This window comes from Cibotium barometz, chromosome 28, assembly GCF_041138505.1.
Source record: "Cibotium barometz isolate CiBa-2024 chromosome 28, ASM4113850v1, whole genome shotgun sequence".
NCBI classification, from domain to species: domain Eukaryota; kingdom Viridiplantae; phylum Streptophyta; class Polypodiopsida; order Cyatheales; family Cibotiaceae; genus Cibotium; species Cibotium barometz.
Window position 1 is genome coordinate 11,723,709 of NC_141073.1, and position 23,923 is coordinate 11,747,631.

The 23,923-nt window shown below is 41.1% G+C and overlaps 2 protein-coding genes across 3 annotated transcripts; one reads left to right on the plus strand and one right to left on the minus strand.

Annotated features, from left to right (window-relative positions):
* Positions 1 to 5,772: 5,772 nt before the first annotated feature.
* On the plus strand, positions 5,773 to 8,834 carry LOC147622487 (L-gulonolactone oxidase 5-like). The gene is made up of 3 exons (XM_086822651.1): positions 5,773 to 6,588; positions 7,291 to 7,546; positions 7,769 to 8,834. The coding sequence occupies exons 1-3, from the start codon at positions 5,887 to 5,889 to the stop codon at positions 8,710 to 8,712; spliced, it is 1,902 nt and encodes a 633-aa protein (XP_086678777.1). The 5' UTR covers positions 5,773 to 5,886; the 3' UTR covers positions 8,713 to 8,834.
* Positions 8,835 to 12,247: 3,413 nt separating this feature from the next.
* Positions 12,248 to 13,913, minus strand: LOC147622488 (uncharacterized). Of its 2 annotated transcripts, none has more exons than XM_086822653.1 (3): positions 13,436 to 13,913; positions 13,206 to 13,291; positions 12,248 to 13,118 (listed from the first exon to the last, which is right to left on the minus strand). In XM_086822653.1, exons 1-3 carry the CDS (start codon positions 13,581 to 13,583, stop codon positions 12,690 to 12,692), a joined length of 663 nt encoding a protein of 220 aa, XP_086678779.1. In that variant the 5' UTR covers positions 13,584 to 13,913; the 3' UTR covers positions 12,248 to 12,689. The 2 variants fall into 2 exon arrangements, with proteins under 2 accessions (XP_086678779.1, XP_086678778.1); XM_086822652.1 differs by having other exon boundaries at positions 13,206 to 13,300; positions 13,436 to 13,862.
* Positions 13,914 to 23,923: the final 10,010 nt, after the last annotated feature.

Genomic DNA, 23,923 nt, shown 5'->3' on the forward strand with positions numbered 1-23,923 from the left:
CGTGTTGAGAGATGTAATCGCAGTGTTGTGTGTATGTGGGAAAGCACCCTAGAGGTGCAAGATATTGTGGCAAGATAAGAATGCCACATGTAATATTGTATGGTGTGTGAGTGTTGACCAAAAGAGTGGAAAAAGAGTTGCCACATGGATGATGATGTGTAAAGTGGGACAAGGTTAAAAAAGCCTATATCATTATATGGTTCACTTGAGATATGCAAGAGAATTGAGTGTCGAGTGTGCAATCTCTCTCTCTCTCTCTCTCTCTCTCTCTCTCTCTCTCTCTTATGGATTTTTTAATGTGGTTTAATTCACCTTAATTATGCTGCTTAATCTATGTCTATCACCATGATCAATCCCATTTTAGGATTGTTTAACATGGTATTAGAGCAAGAACACATCGGAACAGGCCTTCTACTCTAATTCAGGTAGAGGCCGTGGGGCTAAGGTGGTGGGGGGGGCCGACGAGGAAATCACAATTTTGGACAACAACAATCGCATGATTCACAAGCAATCATACACAGGTGGAAGAGGCCAATCTAGAGGCAGGGGGAGGCAAAGAGGCCGAGGTGGTTGGAAAAGAAATCAAAATGCAAATAGCATAGAGTGCTATTACTAGTGGAAAACTAAGACACATGGCAAAGGACTGCTACAAAAAGCAGAATGACATTAAAAGTGGGAAGTTGCAGCAAGACAACTATGCATTATCTAGCAAACATGGAGGTGATGACAAAAGTGAGCAGATGTTTGTGATGGACCACATGCTTAGTTCCACAATAGGGGATGTGTCAAGATCTCAAGATATATGGTATGTGGATCTTAGTGCCTCTAACCACATGACCAGTCATGCTGAGTGGTTTAGAGATATGTAGAAAATGAAAAAATCAGGTTATGTAGAAACAGGTGATGATAATGCACATCCCATTGCGCATGTTGGTAAAGTGTCAATTGTTGTCTATGAAGAATGGTAAAATGAAGTACATGGCATATGTACTTCATGTTTCGAATATTACAAAGAACCTGGTTTTTGTTGGAAAAATGGTTGAGCAGGGTTTGCAAGTGAGGTTTAATCCTCAAGGATGTTTTGTGGAAGACTTAAAAAATAAGTGTTTCTTGGTTGCCAAGGGCTATGTGCAGACTTATGGCATAGACAATGAGGAGGCATTCAGCCCAGCTGCAAGAATGGCAACCGTGAGAGCTCTCATTGTTATGGTTGCAGCGAAGGGTTGGTCTTTACATAAAATGGATGTAAAGAATGCTTTCTTGCATGGAGATTTGCAAGAAGAAGTGTGCATGATGCAGCCACCAGGTTATGAGAGTGATGCGCATCCAAATTTTGTCTGTAGGTTACGCAAAGCCTTATATGGCTTGAAGCAGGCACCTAGAGCATGGTCAAACAAGATCGGGGAGTATCTTGTTACCATTGGATTTCAAATATTCAATGCAGATTTTTCACTATAAGTGAAAAAGATAGATAGAGGGATCACGCTATTAGTCATCTATTGAATGACTGGATTATGCAGATTTTTCACTATAAGTGAAAAAGACAAATAGAGAGATCACGCTATTAGTCATCTATTGAATGACTTGATTATCATTGGTGATAGTGATGCATACATACATGATGTCAGGATTCTTCTCTGAAGTAGAAGTTTGAGATGAAGGAATTGGGTGAGCTGCGGTATTTCTTGGGCATAGAGGTGGTGAGATCACCTCATGGCAATTTGCTATTGCAGAGGCAGTATAGCTTGGACATGTTGTCCAAGTATGGTATGACAAACTGTAAACCTATTTCAGTGCCATTGGAGCAGAACACAAAGCTTTCCAGTAGATACAGGTGAGCTTTTGGAGGACCCCACTACATACAGGTGCATGGTGGGTAGTTTGATCTACATGACCATTACAAGGCCAGAATTGAGCTATGATGTTAGACTTGTTAGTCAGTTTATGCAGGCCCCTAGGAAGTCACACTTGGATGTGGCTAGACGGATCCTCAGGTACATAAAGTCCACAGTTGATTATAGACTTTTCTATGAGGCTGATACAAAGATATAGTTGCATGGGTACACAGATGCTAATTGGGCTCGTAGTATTGTTGCAGACAGGAGATCTAGCAGTGGTTTTATGTTCTCATTTGGGAGTTCTACTGTGAGTTGGAGCAGTAAGAAGCAACCAACAGTTTCCTTGTTGAGTACAGAGGCAGAGTATAGGGGTGCTGAGGTAGCTTGGTTTGAGAAGCTACTTGGTGACATGGGAGAGTCCGTGGATAGGGCAGTTGTCATATATTGTGACAACATGAGCAGCATACAGTTGTCCAGTAACCCAGTATATCACATGTGGGTGCTGAGGTAGCTTGGTTTGAGAAGCTACTTGGTGACATGGGAGAGTCCGTGGATAGGGCAGTTGTCATATATTGTGACAACATGAGCAGCATACAGCTGTCCAGTAACCCAGTATATCACATGTGCTAGAACGAAGCACATTGAGGTGCATTATGACTTTGTGAGGGAGAAGGTTCTAGCAAGATATGTAGATCTGATATATGTCAGCACACAGAGGATCAGGTGGCTAACATCTTCACAAAGGCATTGGGCACAGAGAAGCTCCATAGGTTTAGGAGCTTACTTGGAGTGCAGTGTGTGGAGTTGAGCTCGAGGGGGAGTGTTGAGATATCGAGCTCAACTAGTGCTATGACGGACATTGATGACCCGCCTGGGTGATAGCTTCCGCATCTACACTACTGGCATGGTTAGTGAAATTATAGGTGATATGTGACCAGTGGGATGATAGGCTATGTGACACCCATTTTGGATTACCAGAGATTGGCATAGTTATAGCACCAGCTCATTTAGTCGGGTTCACATTATGGACTGACCTTTGTATGTTGTAGTAGTTGAGTACTAACCCATATAGTGTGTACTCCTATCTTTATGTTATGTTGGTTGAGTAGAGAAGAAGAAAATACAAGAAAATTGAGATATCCATCTCTCTTATGTCTTGCTCTCTCTTGTGTGAGTGTGTTTGCTTCTTGCTAGGGTTTGAAGCTGTCTCTCTCCCCCACATTCTCTTTATTGTTTACCCTTAGTAGATTCATGGACCAATTTATTTAAAGTTATAGCAAGGTTCATGCATAAAAGCTTAGACTTCTCATTAACCAATTTATTTAAAGTTACATTCATGGACTAATTTTTTTAAAGCTATAGCAAGGTTCATGCATAAAAGCTTAGACTTTTCTATTTTTAAGAGCAAGGTCTAAAGTGGAGTGCAAAAACTATTTTTGGCTCATAAGTAATAGAAAAAGATATATAAATACACTTGCTTGAAAGTGTAAGCCCTCAAGCAAGTGGGGGAGAGTGAACCCATACTTTCGCATACCTATTTACTTATTAAAAAAATCGCATTAATTAAGGGTTGGAAAAAAAATCTCATGGTTTTACTAAGGTTCTTACCTTAGTATTTTTTTGTTAGGTTTAGACCTTAGGTTCTACAAAGACCCACCCCAACACACAGACCCAACCCAACCCAACCCAACCCAACCCCAAAACAAGGAGCCTACGATAGTCAGACAGTCCCAACCCAACCCAAATAGTGAGTCCCCAAGCCCACAACAGAGAGCCTATGACCCAACGCAACGCCAATAGTGACTTCCCGCAACACACAGCCTAGAACAAGCAGACATACCCAACCCAACAATGAGTTCCCACAACATAGAACTTGCGAGATAGGCAGAGAAATCCAACTGAACCCAAATAGTGAGTCACCAAACCCAATCTCCGAGATCCCTAACTAAAGCATCCAGTGTCAGCCCAACCCCACAACACATAGCAGACAGACCCAACCCAAGCTCCGAGAGCCCTCCACCTACGTGCTTGTGTGCTGCTATCCCAACCCCACAACACAGAGTAGACAAAGCCAACTCAACCCAAGCTCCCAAAGCTCTCCACGCAGGTGCCCTTTTATTGCCCCAGGCAATCATACAAAATCGCATCCCACCCCTAACCATACCAAAGGATCCCAACCCAACACGAATGATTCACCATACGCACCCTCACGAGGCCGACGTACAAAAAGATATTAATTAGTTTTAATCTACATTTAATTACTCAAACACATTTAATCTACATTTGATCGAAATTTAATTACAGAATCTGACTACATGATTAATCTACAAAAGCAGAAAGAATAAGCATTAATTAGCAACTAATTAATAAATTCAAGATTAGCAAGGTTCTCATCAAATCAAACTAACAAACAAAACTAAACAATAAAATTGAACCAGTAACTAATCATTAATTAGCAACTAATCACAAACCATCACATGAACCAACAACTAATCATTAATTAGTAACTAATCAGAGACCATCATAGACCACCACAACAACTAATCATAGACAACGAAGCATAGACCTCCAGCAACAACCAACCACATACCATCACAGCATAGACCACCACAGACATGCACACGCTTTGAGCAATACGCAGGAAGAAAGAAGCGAGCCACATCTCACCTTAGCACGACGTGCAGGTAGAGGAGATGCCGACGAAGGAGCATCCCCACATAATGAACCACGCAACCCCCTGTCCTAAACATAGACAACAACACAGAGGAGATGTCGACGAATGAGCAGCCCCACACAATGAACTACGTGACCCCCTGCCCTAAACACAGACATCAACACGCAAAAGCTAGCCGAAGGAGCAACCCCACACCACTAACCATGCGACTCCCTGCCCTAAACACAGATAGCAACACGCAGGAAGAAAGGAGCAACTTGCATCTCACCTCACCAGGAAGAGGAGGTGCAGACGATGAAGAAAGAGATGCCCATAACCGAAGAGCTGCCCCATGCACCCCCTTAATTGCCCCCATGCTTGCACATTGTCCCAAAAATATCACAATCATACTAAATCCTACCTAACACCCAACTGTTAGCCTTATAAACCTTATAAAACTTCTTTAGCCTTATAAACCTTACAATTTTTTTTTCCCTTAAGGGGCCCTTCAACCATCTAATTAATTAATCAAAAATATGTTCAGGGGGGGTTGGGCTTTATTGGTGTCTTGCATGTTCTTGTTCTTTAGTGGATTCTAGCAAGTTGGATATATTTTTATGCTATGGTTTTGAATCAGGGTTGTCATGACCCACAAAGGATTAATCTTCCAACCACATATTGAAATTGGAGGGAAGAAATCCACATTTTGAAGATACACACACATCCCTCGAAGAGTATTGATGGAGGAACATGCGAGCTTAACAAATCATTTTTGTGTACTACAGATAGTTAATAGTTAATAGTGACCCACAAAGGGTGTCTTCCAACCATATGTTGAAATTGGAGGGTAAGGGATCCAATGTGTGAAAAAAAACCAAGCACAATGTAGTTTGCACTGTTGAAATTTGAAAATCACTTGCAAAAAAATAGTTTAACAATTCTTAGATTGGAAATACCTTCAACTTATTATAAATCTTCCAAATAAAATATTCTAGAGAACGGTTTTTCATCATTTGGTGGAGGAATTTTAATAGTCCTACAATGCGGCGACACGTTTTTTTCTCTCACACACACACAGAAACGGAGAATTTGGAGGCAGTTTGGATCTTTATAAGGACACACAAAGGGAGAATTTGTAAGAAAGAGGCAGTTTGGATCTTTCCCTAGCGGAACTGCAGAGGTGTTTGTCTGATGTGAACTGATGGAATCGATTTACGAGTATAGAAACGGGATGCTAATGTATTTTTAGAAACCGACGCTGTCACGCCCTCTGCAGTTTTCTCGCCCTCTCTCTCACGGGTGCGCGACACACAACTCCCTCTCCCCCCTAAACACACACTCTTTTAGTTAGCATATGCACGCACTTGGCTTGCTGCAAATTTGGGCAAAGCTTTGATGCTCAACATGGGCGAATTGAATCTCTCCCTCCTCTTAGTACTGCTTGCAAGCCATCTCTCTTCGTCCATAGCCCCCCTTCCCACGGTGGATTGCAGCTCCAATGGCACCTCATCTTGCAGAATACACAACACATACCACGTGTGGCCGGATCGCAGCAAGTGCGAAGCGGCAAGGGTGGTGTATCCGACGTCGGAGCAAGAGCTATTGCAGGCTGTAGCAGAAGCGGTGAAGGAAGATCAGAGCATGAAGGTAGTGACGCGTGTAGGGAACAGCATACCGAAGTGGGCGTGTCCAAGGGGGAGGGTAGGGTTAGTGATAAGCACGCGGGATTACGCTAATGAGGTGGTAATCGACAAGGAGGCGATGACGGTGACGGCAGATAGTGGTGTAGGGCTGAGGCAGCTTGTGGATAGAGTTGCAAAGGAAGGGTTGGCGTTGCCCTACACGCCCTATTGGGAGGGAGTCACGCTGGGAGGCCTCCTCAGCACAGGCTGTCATGGGAGCTCCCTCTTCGGCAAAGGCGGCGCTGTTCATGAATATCTCGTCGCCATGCGCCTCGTTGTCCCCGCCCCCCCAACCCTTGGCTACGCCAAAATCATCACCCTCTCTTACAATAACAATAATCAAGATCCAAATGATCAGCAAGCCTTTTTCAATGCTGCCAAGGTCTCTTTAGGCCTCCTTGGAGTCATCGCTCAGGTAACGTTCTTCTTACATTTCCTTCACCGCCATTTTTATACCAATCTAGAGCGACTAATATTACTCACATTTAATCAAAGTTTTCTGCCTTTTAAAAAGGCTACTAAACGCGCAGTTTTTCTATTGGATGCATGGCTTATTTATTCTTTATTATATCTAAGAATCATGGCTTAATCATTCTCTATAGTATAATGTACACATATATATGTATATTCTCCATAGTATAATGTGTGCCCTATGCCTATATATAGAGAGAGTGAGAGGGGAGAGGGAGATAGATAGAACCCTTAGCCCTATGTCCCCTCTATTTAAGGCAATGACCTATGTCCCCTCTATTTAAGGCAATGAAATGATTACCTATATCCATACACTCACCCATACCCTTTCTGTTTAAGGTCTCATTTGACAAGTAAACGGCTCATTTGGCAAGTAGAGGGAGGGAGGAAGAGAGGGAGGGGAAGTAAACTGCTCATTTGACAAGTAAAGGGAGGGAGGGAAAGAGGAGGAAGAGAGGGAGGGAGTGGCCCTGGTGTGGAATACAAATATTTCTCTGAATATACAAATATTCAGACAAATATTTGTATATTTGTCTGAATATATATAGACGCCAAGGCCTAGAAAATCACTAATTATTTCCTTTGAGTCTCTCCATGAGATGAATATGGCTTAATCATTCTATAATATGTATACTACACTTCGCAGGTAACTTTTGCACTCCAACCACAGTTTAAGCGTTCGGTTACAAAACAGTTTAAATCAGATGATGATCTTGAGAACCAAATCATCCCCTTTGGCAGGGCTCATGAGTTTGGTGACATGACATGGTTTCCTGCGAAGCACAAAGTGTTGCTAAGCATGGACGATAGAGTACCCATGGCTACACAGGGAGATGGGGTCAACGACTTTGAGGGATTCAAGCCAATTCCATCTTCGGTTTTGAAAGGAGTTCGAGCCATTGGTAAGAATATTATTGGAGCTAATAACCCAATAATTATAAACTAATGAATCACTATAACTGGATTAGCCGAGCTAATAACCCCCTAATTATAAACCAATGAATCACTATAACTAGATTAACCGAGCTAACTAGCAATGCATGCATGACTCATTAGCTACATTACTCATAATAAATCATTAGCCATCTTGAGATTAAGGTTTCTAACGATGCATCATTCTGCAGAGGAGGCTGCCGAGGTACTATCCAGTACAACCACAAAGTGCTTGGTTTCAGCATTTCAGACAGCCAGCCTCTTCGGCCAGGGCACAGGCTTGAAGAACAACGAAGAGGCCTTCACACATTACCCTGTGATAGGCCTACAAAGCAGAATGCAAACATCTGGAAGTTGCCTCTCTTCTAATGACCCTACCAACCTGTGTGCATGGGACTCTAGTATAAAGGGCTTCTTCTACCATGAGACGGCATTCTTGATATCCTTGGACAACATAAGCAGCTTTGTCATGGACGTTAAGAGACTGAGGGACATTGACCCATCTAGCCTTTGTGGGTTGGATCTCTACTCCGGCTTGCTCATGAGATTTGTGAAGAAATCAGATGCTCACTTTGGAAGCCAAGCCGATGCAGTCGCTATAGACATGGCTTACTATCGTGCGGCAGAGGGGAATGTTCCTCGGCTTCATGAGGATGTTCTAGAAGAAATTGAGCAGATAGGGCTCTTCAAGTACAAGGCCACACCACATTGGGGCAAAAACAGGCCCTTGGCATTCCATGACTTGGGGACCAAGTACAAAAGCATGGAGAAATTCAAAGAAGTTAGGGCTGCACTCGATCCTCAGGGCCTCTTTTCGAGTGACTGGTCCGATGCAGTGCTTGGAATTGCTGGGAATGTGACTAGTGACAAGGATTACTGTGCATTGGAAGGGTTGTGTGTGTGCACACAGGACCGCCACTGTGCACCAGAGAGGGGCTACTATTGCATGGCTGGTAAGGTTTTCAAGCAGGCTAGGGTGTGCCGTTTGGACCAATCCAAGAGGTGGCCCATTCACAAGGCCATCCATCCTCTCCACACACACCTCAATGCATGGCTCCAGACATGGGCATCATGTGTGGTGGAAATAACGTTCAAATTAAAAGGTTTTCTCTTGAATCTTATCAAGGTGAGGTAACCACCAAATTTTTTAGCTTCAACAGGCCTGGTTCCAACGAAGGACCTTTTGGTTGTTCATACTTATCCTTACATTTGCCACATTTGCAAATGATTAAACCACTCTCACAATGCTTCTGAAGTTAATTTGGAATACATGAAGAATACAACGTACTTGAGTTCTCTCATCTTTGAAATATTATGAAGAGTATTGCTATGTGCTTTTTTTAGGTGCATGATGGAATGTGCAATATGATCTCACTTTTTTTGTACATTGAGAAAAGCGATACCATCACAATAGAGTATACGTAGTATACATATTCTAGCCATGATTAAAATAACCAAAGAGTTCTATCTTTTTATAGTGTCTATTTGTTGCAAGCTATTGACCAGCTAGAAAACGTTATAGGAAGCAAGGTAAGAATGCATAGCTTAGAAAATCAGTAAGGATGTTATATATAGGCTAGGGAAGATAGATGAGAAAAGAAGCCACTACGCACGGGAGGAAGGAAGACAAAGAGTGGCGAAGAGACAAAGGGTCAAAACAAACGAATAGATAGTTTGGAAGGAGGCGGCAGGAAAGAGTGAAACTGCCACAAATAGGAAGACAAGGAAAGACTCTGCAATCAGGATACACGCCAAGGATCGAGTTAAACCCAAAGCAAATGTGCAACTATACCCAAGCATAAAATATTGGCTCGTTTGCGGATTTGAATCGTGAGACCAACTTTACAGGTTGAGGGAAAGTTTTTTTTCCCTCACGAGAGCTCAAAATGGTACTTTGAATGTCCACATTCATAATCCTGGCAAGTAAAGGACCCTTTCTTGCAAACATTCAAGATTATCATGATCCTTGCAAAACAAGTAAAGGACCCTTTCTTGCAGAACTTTTTGCCCAAGAAAATGGATGAAGACATTTTATACGAGTTGAGAGAAATCAAGCAGAAGAGACAAGATGTAAGAGAATTCTAGGAAAAACTAGAACTGTATGTGCTAAAATGACATAATTTCTCTCAATAGAAAGAAGATCCTCACTAATGAATGGGCTAAAAGGTCCAAAGATTTGAGAATATGAATTAGAACATTAACCGAAATGGATTTGGGATAGGAGCCTAACAAAAGAGCTAGCTAGCAAGACTAGAGTAGGGCAAAAGCTACCTAAGGAAGATCTAACTAGTAGGAGAAGAAAGATTGCCTAAACATGAGAAGAAAGAAGAGTATTGTAGGCAAACTCCACAAAGAGTTAGAAAAGTTGATGGAAGTGCTAGGAATCTAGAAAAGAGAGAGAGAGAGACAGTGAGAACTATAAGACATTACATAATTGTGTTATCACAATACAACAAGATCTCTTAACACAAGATCTCTACATTACATAATTGTGTTATCACAATACAACAAGATCTCTTAACACAAGATCTCTACATATGGGGAGAATAAAAAATCTAATTATTACAAACACTAGATGCTTCTTCCTTTCCACTCGTGTGCTTTGAAGCGTTGAGGCCAATCTGGAAAGATGCTAGGATGGAAGGATGTAATGCTAGACTCAAAAGTTAGGAAGGTAAGATAAGTGAATGAGTGGATTGATGATGAAGGTGCCTAATAGTGTCTATTGGTTAAAAGCTTCTAGGTCCATCAAATATTCTAGGTCCTTCTAGGTCTACAAGTTTCTAGGTGTATCAAGATCTAAAAGCTTCTAGATTCATCTAGGCCCCTAATAAATGGGCCCCACATCCCTAGGACATAGTGTCCTAGGAAGACCTCTCAAATCCATAGTGCGGTTTGATCACAATCATGCCAAGCCACATTTCCATGTGGGCTAACTTGGTATGATGCTAAACCTTCATAAGCCATCTCTTGACCATTTGGCCACCTATGGCCATCCTAGTGTGTAAATCGGGCCACTACTCTTACACAAAATGACTTCTCCTCATAAAGGGTGCCTTACAACATTGAGTTAGCCATAAATCTCATGCAAACACATATATGAGGGTGGAGCATTGATATTATCCAAACCCCCTCCCATAGGTGAACTATCCTTTTGGTCCAATGCTGAGTCAATGATATATGCCCTGCCCCCCAAACCCCTCGGTCCAATAGGTGAACTATCCTCTCAACATGATTAGCGTAGGTGGTCAAACTTAGAGATCAATTTTGAGAAACCCTAACCCACTTGTGAATGCAATAGCGAGACTCGTGGCTCAAAACATGCCTCTTGTGGAAAAGAAAACAGAAAATTAGGCTACTTCAGTATAACTGGACTCAAAAATGAGAGGGGTCATAGAAGAAAGAAATCCGTAAAAGGGGAAAAAACTCAGAAAATAGAACGAGTGCACCTAGGAACACTCGACAAACTAGTCTACATAAATGATAATGATGAGGATTCCGATTCAGGGAACACACATGCTGGTTCTGAGAAATCCAAAGACGCTCAAACAAAAACCAAGGAGACTGAAAAGGAAAGGATGCAGGCCCTCAAGAAACCAAACTTGGCTCATACCCTAGCCCTGTAAGAGAATTGGAACACCTTCATGAGGTCAAGAATATGGTCACACATACTCAAGAGGCATTAGTACCAAGACCAAAACAAGTAAACATCTCTGACATTGTTCATCCAAACAACCTAAAGCCTGTCGTTGTAACACATAAACCATTGGATATAAGATGTTTTTAGGTCTTTATAAACTTTTTCAACTCATCGAGTACTTCGTTTAAAAGAATATTTGCTTCATAAAGGCAAAGAAAATATTACCATGCATTCATGGAAAACTAACAATTAAGATTATGAAGAAAATGCCACAGTACTATTGACATGTACCCATATAGACCCTAGCCATGGATAACAAAATCTCATGGCACTTCTAGATTTTGTAACTTAATATACCCATGGTAATTAGTGAGGCCACACCTTAAAAAATTAGGGAAAAAACTTAATTTTAAGTTTCCAAGGTCAAAAATACTACTTCAAGATATGAAAGTTTTAAAATTGATGGTTTCTAAGAGCGTCCAATGATAAAACTTGTAAAAAAACACATAATTTACAAAAATAACCTTGCACTTTTTGCATTTTTGTGAGATATTGAGGTGTTCCATCTATAAAGGAGAGGCTTCTGGGTGATAACAACTTAGGCCATCGAAGCTGTGTTGTGATTTTTTACCAAAATTTAGAAATGTGGTGATGTGATTTTTTGTTGTCTTCACTAAGTTACAAAAATTTAGAAGTGCCACAAGATTTTTTTTTAAAGACATTAAAGACATTAAAAAACGGAAATAACGGCTGGGCTGCCCTAATATTCAATCATTTTTTAAGGGCAAGGGTGAACATCAATAATCTGGTAGTGATTTAATATGCTCAAGAAAGACATTAAAAAACGTAAGGAAATAACGGCTGGGTTGCCCTAATATTCAATCATTTTTTAAGGGCAAGGGTGAACATACCCTCGTAGTGATTTAATATGCTCAATAAAAATATAAACAAGATTTTTAGAATCAATTTTGAATCGATTTGAAAAAGGACGATATTATATTGGACTATCACACCATTTTGCATACCTTTTGCATAGTATAGAAATTCATATAAAAATATAATCTACAGCAACTCAAACTTAGTAAGCCTGAGATTAATCACAACCTCAATCTCAAACCATATATGTACTTAAGACTCCCAAACTGTTTTAGAGGCTAGCTTTGAGTGCGACTAGAGCTATGATAATTAGAAGGATTGACCTTCATGATATGCTGCGGCTAGACTCAGCAATGTCCAGGGTCATGATATTGCTCTTTTGATAGTTTTAGCAGGAGTGTAACTAGCATATGCATGATAGCATGCTTATACATAAAACTCATGATCCGTCGACAGCAAGCGAATGCTGCTGCCTCATGGCAAGCAGGTGATTAAGCAAACTAATTATTCTTAATATGATATATGCGTTGATTAATCATCTGGATTTCTTATCACTTCCCCTTTCCAGTTGATTGCCAACGAGCACATTTTCTGTATTAATAATTGTTCCGGGGAGGGTGTGTTTTGGGTCCACTGTAATCTGCATGAAAAGCTCTTGCGTCCACATGGTCATGATCAGCAAGAGACGATGGTCTCTCTATTACAGCAAGGGCCTTTTGCGTCTCAACAAGCTGATGAGCTACGCGGCTACTCTTCAAAACAGGATCTCGCGGCTTGACTAATTCAGGCCGAATGATGCTCACAAGCATATCATGATCACTACTTATATGGTTTGCTGCTGCTTCTGCGCCAGCGTTGTCAATAACCGCATTCGCTGCAGGCGCAATGTTAGAGGCGGCGACCCCCTCTTCATCAATGACCACAGGTGATCCTTCATGAAGATATCGAGCCATCTTTCTATGCCCTGCACCCACTTGGCGCCCTGATTGTCGCTCATGATCAGCACCCGAAGTTGCAACAAATCCCTGCAGTATTTATTTCCGTCTTCAATTTTTGATGATATATGAATTAATGCAGCCACTTCAGCATTATAGTATAAATCAATTAACTACCTGTTTGTTCGCACCGGCCTGCAAATATGCTCCATTTATAACCTCAATTCTTGCTTCGCCGAGCTGAAAGCCATTGCTTTGCATGCCTGAGAAAACTTCAATTATACAACGTTAATTGATATAAGGCAAGCTGGCGTCAATTTTAAGGCTGTTAATGCAAAATGTGATCAATTATAACTTGAATTGACCTATTTGAGTAAGATATAAATGGAATCCATTAGATGTATTACCTTCCTCATTGGGCTGCAAGTATGTGGTGGTGGTGAAGAGGAGAAGTCCAAATCCAAGCACCATAATGATCATCATGTTGGGCCTCACGAACACTTGCTTTTTTGCTGAGTTCTTGTTGATGCGATTAAGGGCTTTAACCAAAGACATTTAGTGCAGCTGAGAAGAGCTTTGGTATAATTTGGTCTACCTAAAAGCTTAGGTGAAGAGCGGGTGATCTATGAGAAATTAATTTGAGCTAACAAGTGTGGGAAACTGCAAGTTGATAAGTGGACGGAGCAAGCCTTTGTGTGTGGCTCAAGAATCCTAGAGTTGACTGTCTAGATTGGATGGATAATATGGACGAGATGTTGTTGGGATTGATGGGCCTCTCACAGGCTACAAAGGCTAGTATGAAAATTTCAAAGAACACCACTTGCTGTTATAAGCTTGAAGGCGGTTGAGCTGCCCTATATAGGTGCTTATGAAGGTTTGGATGCTTAATATAATGTAGTAGGAATTTTAAATTTTCACGTTTAGAGCCACATAATGTAATACTTTGCCCAAAATAATTGCAGAATGAAGGCAAAAGGAGATTTATAAGCAATTATGATGAAGATGTTGTGAATAACAACTAGTGAGACATGATTGTAGAAATAGACCAATTAGTGTCATAAGAACTATATATTGATGCATGCATGATTCAACGGAAAGTATTAATGTAACCCTAGCCAAAATATTGTAATGATTTGGCATAAGTGAGGATTTAATCCACCCTTTGCTAGTTACCTTAGACTTGGTTGGCTGAAGCTTACTTAGAACTGTCTATAATCAAAATCGTCTTTCTCTCTTAACTTATTTTGGAAAAATGATCCTAATAGCTTAGATGATCGTGTAAAAATTATCATTGTAAACACAGAGTCTGCAATGGTGGAGAGCACTATGCTTTTTATGATCCGAGATCGTGCATACGTGATTAATTTGGATTTTAATGGTCTTACAATATAGCTGATATTAGTCGATGAACGGCTTTTGTAATAATGCTTCGTGGCTAACGTCCGCCCGGCGCCACAATATTGCGACTAGCGACAAGGTGGTTGTCCCTACCTTGCTGACAAGGGCCCACCAATCCGTCGCGTCGCAGATGGCCGTCATTCTCACCGAGGCATGCATGCATGCCTGCCATCATCACATGCATATTCACGTCTTCAATATTGGCCGATTCATGCATGTGCATGCCATCGTCATGCATATATGCAGGCAAGCGCACCGTGTAGACAATTTCCCTAATGATGATGATGATGACGACCGAACCGCTAGCTTGCATCATGTCGCCCATAGCCTAACATGAGCATGCATGGCACATTGCCATGTTATGTACATGTGAGGCCTTAGATAGCTTGACAATGCAGAGCTCTAGGGTCACGCGTGGTTTCCAAGTGGCTCTAAATTCCAAGTGGTTAGGCTCTAAATTCCTAGTTGCCAGTTTGGGGATATTTAAATGTAAGAACCAAGAGTTCTCATTGATGGTTGTGAAGTGAACACATAGGATTGTGGAGCCCAAGCCAAGGTGGCTTGCTTGTGCGACTCAATAGCCACATTTTGGGCATTCACACTAGGTGTGTGGCTTGCATTAAGTGGCTTGGGTTCTGAAAAAGATAGGTTCGACTTAGCTTAGAACTTGTCCAACTTTAGGAAAAACCTTTTCAAATTTATGGGAGAAAGGAAAAAAATTTCTTCTCAAATTTCAAGATTTAGTTATATTTTGAAAAAAATGTAAAGAAACTGCCTGCTCAAAATGATAATTTCCTCCTCAACAATGGGCCAAAAGGATTCAGGTTCATTAAAAAGAGTTTCCCGAACATTGGATGGTAGCCTCAAGTAATCCACAGTGAGAGGAGAGCGAGGGAGGAGGGTGTGTGCGTGCCCGCCATGTGTATGCCTTTCTTGATACCCTATTGGCCTTTTATTCGCTTTCCACATGTGCATCCATAAAACCCCAAATAGCTACTTTTAAAACTGGCAACCTAATTTTGTACTAAATATAGAAAATCAATGAGAAAATTCTCAACAAGGCAATCCATATCTTGTGACTACTACTACTCCCAACAAGCGATAAGAGCATTTCTATATCTTTTTTGAAGGAGACCTCTACAAAAAATCATGCCCCAAAACTTAATAGATGTTACAGCTTGATAGATTTCTTAAATACATGTTACATGTCTCAATTAATTAAGAGTAAAATTATCGAATTTCCAATCACATTACGAGAAGCGTTCAACTTTGAAACAATTTATTGTTGTTAATGAAATGCTTTATTTGAGCCTTTGTGGGAAAGGAGACCTTGAAAACACGACAAATGTCAATTTCTCTAGACTTGAACGCAACTCCTCACAAAGGCGTTATCGATTAGCAAAGGCACTATGGTATACCACGGGGTTTATTAAAAAATAAGTATAGAGCTGATGTTATGTGTCGATGGAACAAAATATTAGTACTCACCTTGATGTTAATAGTCGTCCTGATAAGAAGAAGAATCTTGGTCAAAACATGTTTGAAAAATAATACGTGGATTATCATACAAGTATACAATTACTTTTATTTCAGTGTAATGGAATTAATATTATAGCTCAACAAAAACAAAAACCCAAAAAAATATATAAGTTGTGCAATTTCTTATAATACGAGCTTGAGTGCTTATCCTATGGATAAATTTTAATGTACTTCCAACTTTGTTTTTTTTTAAACCGGCATTTAGCATAAATATTTCAAGCGACAATGAAAATTTGTACGGCGGTTCATTAAAATATGTACGCCATAAACCTGGGTTCCGAGGCGTGCATTTTATCCACTAAGCTGTTTAATCTAGCATTCATATAATGCATTATTGATTATCTTTAGCATTACGTTTCTGTTTTTTTTAAAAGAAAAAGCTTAAAATTTTTATTAAATAAAAGTTGGAGATTCCAGTCTTAACTCCTTAGCAAGCTGCAGTTTCACCGAGACGCGTAACTCCTTATCATAGCTGCAGTTTCATATTACGTTTCTGTCCTCGTGTTGTGCACTCCCAGGGCGTGGAGGATGAGGATGGCGACGGCCTTTGACCATAAAAGGGCCTTGACTATGCTGATCTATTCACATCCACATATATCTTATAAACTATCAACTTTTTTAAAGAGGATCATTTACAAAATAACTTGCTTTTCTACCAGAAAAGCATAGCTTCTAAGTCGATTCATTTTTCACAGTCTAGGTAAGATTTCTGAATACACTCGGTCAACTCAGAATCCTATACCTATCCTTTTTTAGCCTTTCTTTCGGAATTTGGCTGATCTTCTTCTACAACTCATCCTTGACCTACCCCATTTGCATCATTTCTTCGAGATCATATTTTATGTATAATTGTGCTTCGCATGCCTTGTAGTTGACTTTATGCAAGAGTCTCATTTGCACAGTATGTTCGTATTTGCATGATTAAACAAGCAGTTATCTCAATTAATCCAAACAGCCCACAAGTATTGAGCATGTATGACGTTCCACACTTCCATAGAGCACTTTAACTGTTGCATTAGTAAAATTTCTTGCCATTTAAGCTCTTACTTCGGAAGAGGGGAGGCACACAGATTCAAGACTGAAGTATTTCCCTGTTTGTGGGGACATCCAATAAATAGATGTGTAATTGTTTCTTGTTCCATTTACATCTAGGGCATATACCATCCCCAAATCCTATTTGATGGGCTCTAGCATTGGTCTATAGGGCATTGTGCATAATCAGCCAGAGTAGGTAAGATTTTTTTAGCGGGATCACTAGTGACTAGATTTTTGAGAACTTGAAACCCCATTGTTTTATGTCCCACAATAGGTTCCATATGTTATTTAGCTTGCACTGTAGAGGGGGGGAGAGGCAGAATGGGTAGCAGTGTATGTTTGGGCTTCCATGAGAAAGTCTTGGATGTAAGGGCTCCCTTTAGTTGGAGTAGATCTGTTCTTTCCTGAGGCCATTACATTTTCCTCTCTGAGATGAGCTCAAAATTTGATTCAAATAGCATGTAGCAATCCGTGAGCTCCTTATCAGTCAACCACCTCTCCTTATTCGTGCACCATAGATCACCCCATGTACTAATGGCCTTTTTGTGAAGTTTGCATGTATGTTTGTGTAAGTTTTTATGTATACAATCTACCACTGCCTTGGAAAACTAGATGGCGTCCAAGTATAGAATAGCAACATGTTTCCTAATCTTGTTATGTGTTAATCCAATTCTAGGATTAACAAGAGATACCACCATTATCTTACATCAAGGAGTCATGGTAGATACACCAAAGGGTCATACATTCAAGATATGAAGCAATAGTATCCAAAGCTACAGCTTGGACGGGCACGCGTAATGGTGTTATGGAGTATTTATGGCAATTCCCACTTCAAGAGCGTGTGGTAGTTAGGATGAAGTCCTAAGTGATGTACCTCATGGATATATTATGAGAGTAGTCATTATAATAGCATTAGGCCTCTTATGAGCCTTAAGTGCCCAGCCGGCCACAGTTTAAGTGAGTGTGAACACTTATGGCCATGTATATAAGTGAATTTCTCTCATAATACAACATACTCTCCCATTGTGCAATTGAGTCTTGCTCTTGCTAATCCCCTTACTAATCTCTCTCCCTAATGCATGCTAGTGGGTGTGTGTGAGTGAAGTAAGGTGAGAGGAGGGACGAGGACCCATAGTGCAATGCGGCGGTGTGACAACGCTCGGGAGATGCGGTGGAATTGCTTCTCAAGGAGTTGTAGAGCTTGGAGACCTCAAGGGTTACGAGCTCGGCCATTGGAAAGATCCTCATGACAATTGTGGTTTACCAGGTAAAGAAGGGTTAGGGTGAGCCATAACAATATGTAGTCTAATATCTAACTTACATCTATTCCAAGCCCGCAATATCGATTTGACTAGAGGGTGTTAATGCCATTTTGGATTAACAAGTATGCTCCTCCAATTGAGGGCATTAATAAGTGTCATGAAAAGGCACTATAAAAGTTGTACATTATGAGATATTGGCCACCCAAGGCCACAACCCCCCTTTGTGCTATTGAGAGCTCTTCTTTCAAAAAAAAGAGCCATTGACTATGCATTGAACTTGTATTACACTCCTTAGGCGTGGCACAATCATTTTTTGGAAACAGTTGGATAAGTATTTTACACCCAGAATCATATTAGTCGATGCAGGAAGTTCCCACGTGAAACTGCAAGAAAATTGTTTACGACACGTAAACCGTTTTCTGCAAGTTCACGACGTGAACCACTCCGGGCATCAATGCCACAATTAATGCCACAATTCATGGGATTACCTTGCCAAAAATAGGTAGCCTTATCTTGACACCTCTGATACCACGAGGTCTCACAAAGTTAAGAATCGTGAACGTGCAAAAAATTGTTCACGACGTGAACTATTTCCGAACTCTTGACGGCGTGAACCATTTTTAGTTCACGACGTAAACCATTTTAGAACCCTTCATGGCGTGAACAATTTTTAGTTCACAATGTAAACTAATTACTTTTCACGATTGGAATTTATCTCTTTAGACGTGGACTTTTTCTACAATCTCACGCCTTAATCAAATCAAACTCACGAACTTGGTATAGTCAGATTAAGGCTAAGGAAGTCTTGAAAAAAATGACACCCATAACAAGGTAGCGTGGAATTCTAATCCCAAAAGAAAAAAAATTTAAACACGTGAAAGAGTAAAAAATCGTTCACGATGTGAACTATTTTTTGACACTTCATGCCGTGAACTGTTCTCTACAATCTCACGGCCTCAGAAACAGGTCGACAGAATTTGATCAAAACTTAATTCGGACAGCAAAACAGCTTATCAAATCATACATACATGCACTTAAGGTCTAGAAAGCTCATTGGAGGCGACCTTACACCTGACAATAGTACATTAAATCACCCAAGATCTTCCTAACAAAAAAGTTTTCGTTCAGGCCACTCAGTAAGCACTTACTTGATTTTCTTAAGGAATCTAACCCGTTGAAACTAGTAGTGAAGAATCCATGGAGAAGAAGGGCTGCGATTCTTTGGGTTTGGGGAAGAAGAGAAACCACCCTCCCCAACCAGATCCAGTGGTATCATTGATATCGCTCGAGGAATTTTTGGTCTCCAAACTAGCCATGACGAAGAAGCGCAATCTACGGGCATGGGTTGGTCAACCAGTTGGACTTGGTCCAAGGCAAGAAGTGCCCATCCAAAAGTCAAATTCGAGGCTATCAAACACCGGCACCCCCGGAATGAGAAGAGACATGGAAATGCGGCTAGGATGGGTCAAGTATTCTTTCCAACCTCAGAGGAAGTAGAGGTGGATCTAAAAAGGATTGAGGTGGAACGACAGCCATGGTCAACCACGACATTCTCAACGGTCAAATTATGAACCAGAGGAAGAGGCCATGCGTAAACTTGCACGCCTTCCATTATACAATGGTGCCAACATATCTGTATTGCGTGCACCTCTTACGATGCTAAATTTGCAGTCAATTTTTGGATGGTCTAATACAAGTGTCACTGAACTATTCAAGTAAGGTCTTTTTTTGGAGATTACACCTACTGTTGAAATGATAAATTATCAACTTGTATTTGAGAAAATCTTAATAGTAACGATCAGATATTGCCATACTTGCAGGCTTTGGAAAGATCAGATATTGCCCCCTGGCAACGAGATGCCTCCATCTCGTGCAGATGCGAAGAAGTTATTGAAATCCATAGGCATGGATTACAATAATATTCATGCTTGTCACAATGATTGTTGCCTCTTCCGCCATGAATATGAGCATTTGCAAGAATGTCCCCATTGTGGCTCTTACAGATATAGAGAAGATGTTCAGGGGGAAGCTGTCCCGGTAAAGGTTCTCGGGCACTTTCCAATCATCCCAAGGATAAAAAGCATGTTCAGGTGCAAATCAATAGCAAGCTTGATGACATGGCATGTCACAACTCGATCCACAGATGAAGTGATGCGTGTGCCTGCTGACTCACCCGCATGGAGACACATTGAAGAGAAATGGCCAGCTTTTAAGGAAGAACCTCGAAACCTCCGTCTTGGCCTAGCAATGGATGGTGTAAACCCTTTTGGTTTAAGGAGCTCTTCATGGAGCACATGGCCTGTTTGCCTTGTGAATTATAATCTTCCGCCATGGTTAGCAATAAAGAAAGGTCATTTGTTGCTCTCACTAATAGTTCCAGGAAAGTACAAGGTGAAGAACATGGATGTATATTTGGCACCACTTATTGATGAGTTACGCACCTTGTGGAACGGAATTGAAGTGAAGGACATGTCAAAGCAGCAGAGTGGCCAAAGACTTACAACTGTGCAAGGTATTCTCATGTGGACAATGCATGATTGGCCTGGCTATGGAGAATGCTCAGGTTTGTCTATATCGGGTTACAATGCATGTCCTGTATGTGGTCCTCGACTTGATTCAAGATACTCAAAAGCATTACGAAAGAATGTCTACCAAGGACATGTTAGGTATCTTCCAGAAAATCATGAATTGCGGGATGGTAATCTAGGAAGACCTCCTCCAAGTGCATTGAAGGCAAGCGATTGGAAGATCAAATGGGAGGAATGTGGCAACTTGGCATGTCCTGGGATGAAGAGGCTCTCTATCTTTCACCAACTCCCCTATTGGAGTGATCTCCTTATAAACCATTTGCTTGACCCGATGCATATTTTCAAGAATGTAGCTGACATTCTGTGGAAGACCATGACAGGAAAAAAGGATACTAAAGGCCAAAGGGATGACTTGGAAGAGATTGGTTGCATGCAAGAGTTGTGGGCTCGCACTAGACCCAATGGAAAGGTGCTACTTCCAAGAGCCCCATGGGTTTTTAGCAAGATGGAGGAACAACAAGTCAAGAGGACAATTTCAGAGTTTCGGACTCCTACAGGTTGTATGCATTGCTTGAAAAGTGCATTTACAAAGGATGATGATCTTAGTGGTCTCAAGAGTCATGATTGGCACAAGTTTCTACAATTTGTGCTACCCATAGCAATAAAAGATTGCCTCACTGAAGACATTAGAGCTACTATCTATAAGATTGGCACATTGGTGCGCTGGATTTCTTCAAAAGAGATAAAGAGAGACACTTTGGAGACAGCGCGTTTAAACTCCATAGAGGCAGTCTGCATGGTAGAGAAGTTTTTCCCTACAAGTTTATTAACAATCCAGATGCATCTGCTAGTTCATGTTGTAGATGAGGTTGCAGTTGCTGGAACAGTCCATTCAAGATGGATGTTCTTTTTGGAGAGGTTTATGAAGACATTAAAGGGATTTGTTCGCCAAATGGCTCGCCCAGAGGGTAGTATGTCAGAAGGGTGGCTGATACAAGAGTCCCTTGTTTACATCACTGAATATTTAAGTTCCTCAGATCCAGAGATACCTCGACTATGGTCTCAAGAGTCCAACAGGCGAGTCATTGGTGAGGAACCTCAAGGCCAAGGCATTATGAGAAAGATGGATAACACTTTGAGGGAAAAAATCAACAAATTTTGCATCTTGAACTCTCATGTAATGGAGAAGTGGATTGAGACATATGAAGCTCTCAAGCGACAGCGAGTACAAGATCGTTTAAGTTTCAGAAGGAATCGCACTACAAGAAATCTCCCATATCCAGAAGGTATGCAAGCTCTTCTGGACTTTCCCACAGGTAGATGGCTAGAAGCTACAATTTTAGAAGCCAAACGTGCTGGTTTACCTATAGTAGCTTACAAAGGATGCGATTGGCATGTAAGTGTTTAAGTTCTACATGTCTCTCTTTTTTTTCTCTACATGTCTCAGTGTTTGATTCTCCATCAACAAACTTTTTGTGCTATTTGTAGTATCACAAATATGGGGCGTTTTGGTCACATGGACGTCATTTTCGAGTAGAACGAATAGACCAAAGAAGAGCAACCTTTGATTGTGGTGTCACAGCACAGTTTGTTCAAGAAAGTCGTGCAAGTGCAAGTGATGATAACACAATTACTGGAATGCTTGATTACTTTGGAACCATTCAAGATATATTAAAGGTTGGCTTCAGAAGTTTTGAGTTGTTTATCTTTGATGTGAAGTGGTTTAAGGTAATCATGAATGGGCCACATGCAACTGTACGTAGAGACAAGAGTGGCCTCATCCAAGTGGACTCCACAAAGGTATGGACCGATCAGCAAGATACTTTTGTGCGCCCAGAGCATTGTGAGCAGGTTGTCTTTAAAGCGGATCCAAAAGATCCACGCTGGCTGTTTGTGGTTCAAGTCGCCCCCCGCAGTAAGCAAATTTTTGAAGAATTTGAGCTACAACAAGGTGATGTGGATGCACAGGGTAATGGAGAGCAGCAAGAACAAGCCGATATCAACAATGAAGAGGAGCAAGCAAATGAAGAGGAGCAACTAGAGCAAGATCCAAATGAAGAGGTGCAAACCAAGGAAGCTAAAAAAAAAGTTGAGGAAGAAGACATAGATGATGAAGACATCCTTCATCAAGGGACTTTTAATGATGAGGATGCTGAAATGTACATAGACATAGATCTCTTTGGGGCTACTGATCTTAATGAGGATGATAGAATAGATAATGATTTTTAAAATGATGTATCTTAATGATTATGCAAATAGTTATGACATATTTGTAATGGTTTTATGACATTGAAGGTCCTTTCATTGTTTACCATTGTTAATGTTTACCATCATAATCACTACTGTAGGAGCAAGTTGATATAGTTTTACCAATGTTGTTTATCATTGTTAATGTTTGTCTTATGGTTCTTTCATTCATTGTTTACCGTGTAATTTTCATTTCGCACAAGTTTGTCATATGGTTTTTTGTCCAACAGGCCATGGGTGACTCACCGCCCTACGACTACAGTCCAGATTTCTCATTTAATCCTACACCGCAGGGCATGAGTCCCCAGCAGTTATATGGTTTCTTTCGTCCATGACTCCAGAGTAGAGAGCCATGGCTCAGAGTTATTGGGGTTCTGGAGCAGGGACATCTGCCTCACCATCTGGCTTCCCGATGCCAGTTCCCACACCCGTGGGTACGACAGTAGCTCCCACACCTCATACCACACAGCCTTCCACTCCTCTTACAGCTCGATCTACCACCTCTTCACATAGACGGCGCTCACGTAGTAGGTCTTCAGGGGGAGGTTGTTGTGGTGGTAGTGCCACAGATGCTGTGACACCACCACCACGTGAGCATCGTCCTTCGCTCTCATCTGTTGATAGCACACCCATAGGGTCACCTTCCACTCCCTGGGGTGCACATAACCATGACAACAGCAAGATTTACACAATTAGGGATGGGGCACCAATAATGGATAGTGCAGGGAAGGCAATGAAGACACGCATTCGACAATTGTGCACTATACAGTTTCATGACTCTGTCATGACTAAATGGGATCAGCAAGACAAGGGGAAGAAAAATTATATAAACACAAAGATAAAGCAAGAGTTCCAGCCATCTGACCCTATGAATGTCGTCTCTAAT

What these genes read in the sequence shown, in the direction of transcription:
- LOC147622487 (XM_086822651.1), top strand. Translation starts at nt 5,887, where the DNA reads ATGCTCAACATGGGCGAATTGAATCTCTCCCTCCTCTTAGTACTGCTT. An exon ending in TCCTTGGAGTCATCGCTCAG is followed by an intron (nt 6,589 to 7,290) that starts GTAACGTTCTTC and finishes TACACTTCGCAG; the next exon opens with GTAACTTTTGCACTCCAACC. An exon ending in GAAAGGAGTTCGAGCCATTG is followed by an intron (nt 7,547 to 7,768) that starts GTAAGAATATTA and finishes ATCATTCTGCAG; the next exon opens with AGGAGGCTGCCGAGGTACTA.
- LOC147622488 (XM_086822652.1), bottom strand. Translation starts at nt 13,583, where the DNA reads ATGTCTTTGGTTAAAGCCCTTAATCGCATCAACAAGAACTCAGCAAAA. An exon ending in CTTGCAGCCCAATGAGGAAG is followed by an intron (nt 13,301 to 13,435) that starts GTAATACATCTA and finishes GTATAATTGAAG; the next exon opens with TTTTCTCAGGCATGCAAAGC. An exon ending in AGGCCGGTGCGAACAAACAG is followed by an intron (nt 13,119 to 13,205) that starts GTAGTTAATTGA and finishes TAAATACTGCAG; the next exon opens with GGATTTGTTGCAACTTCGGG.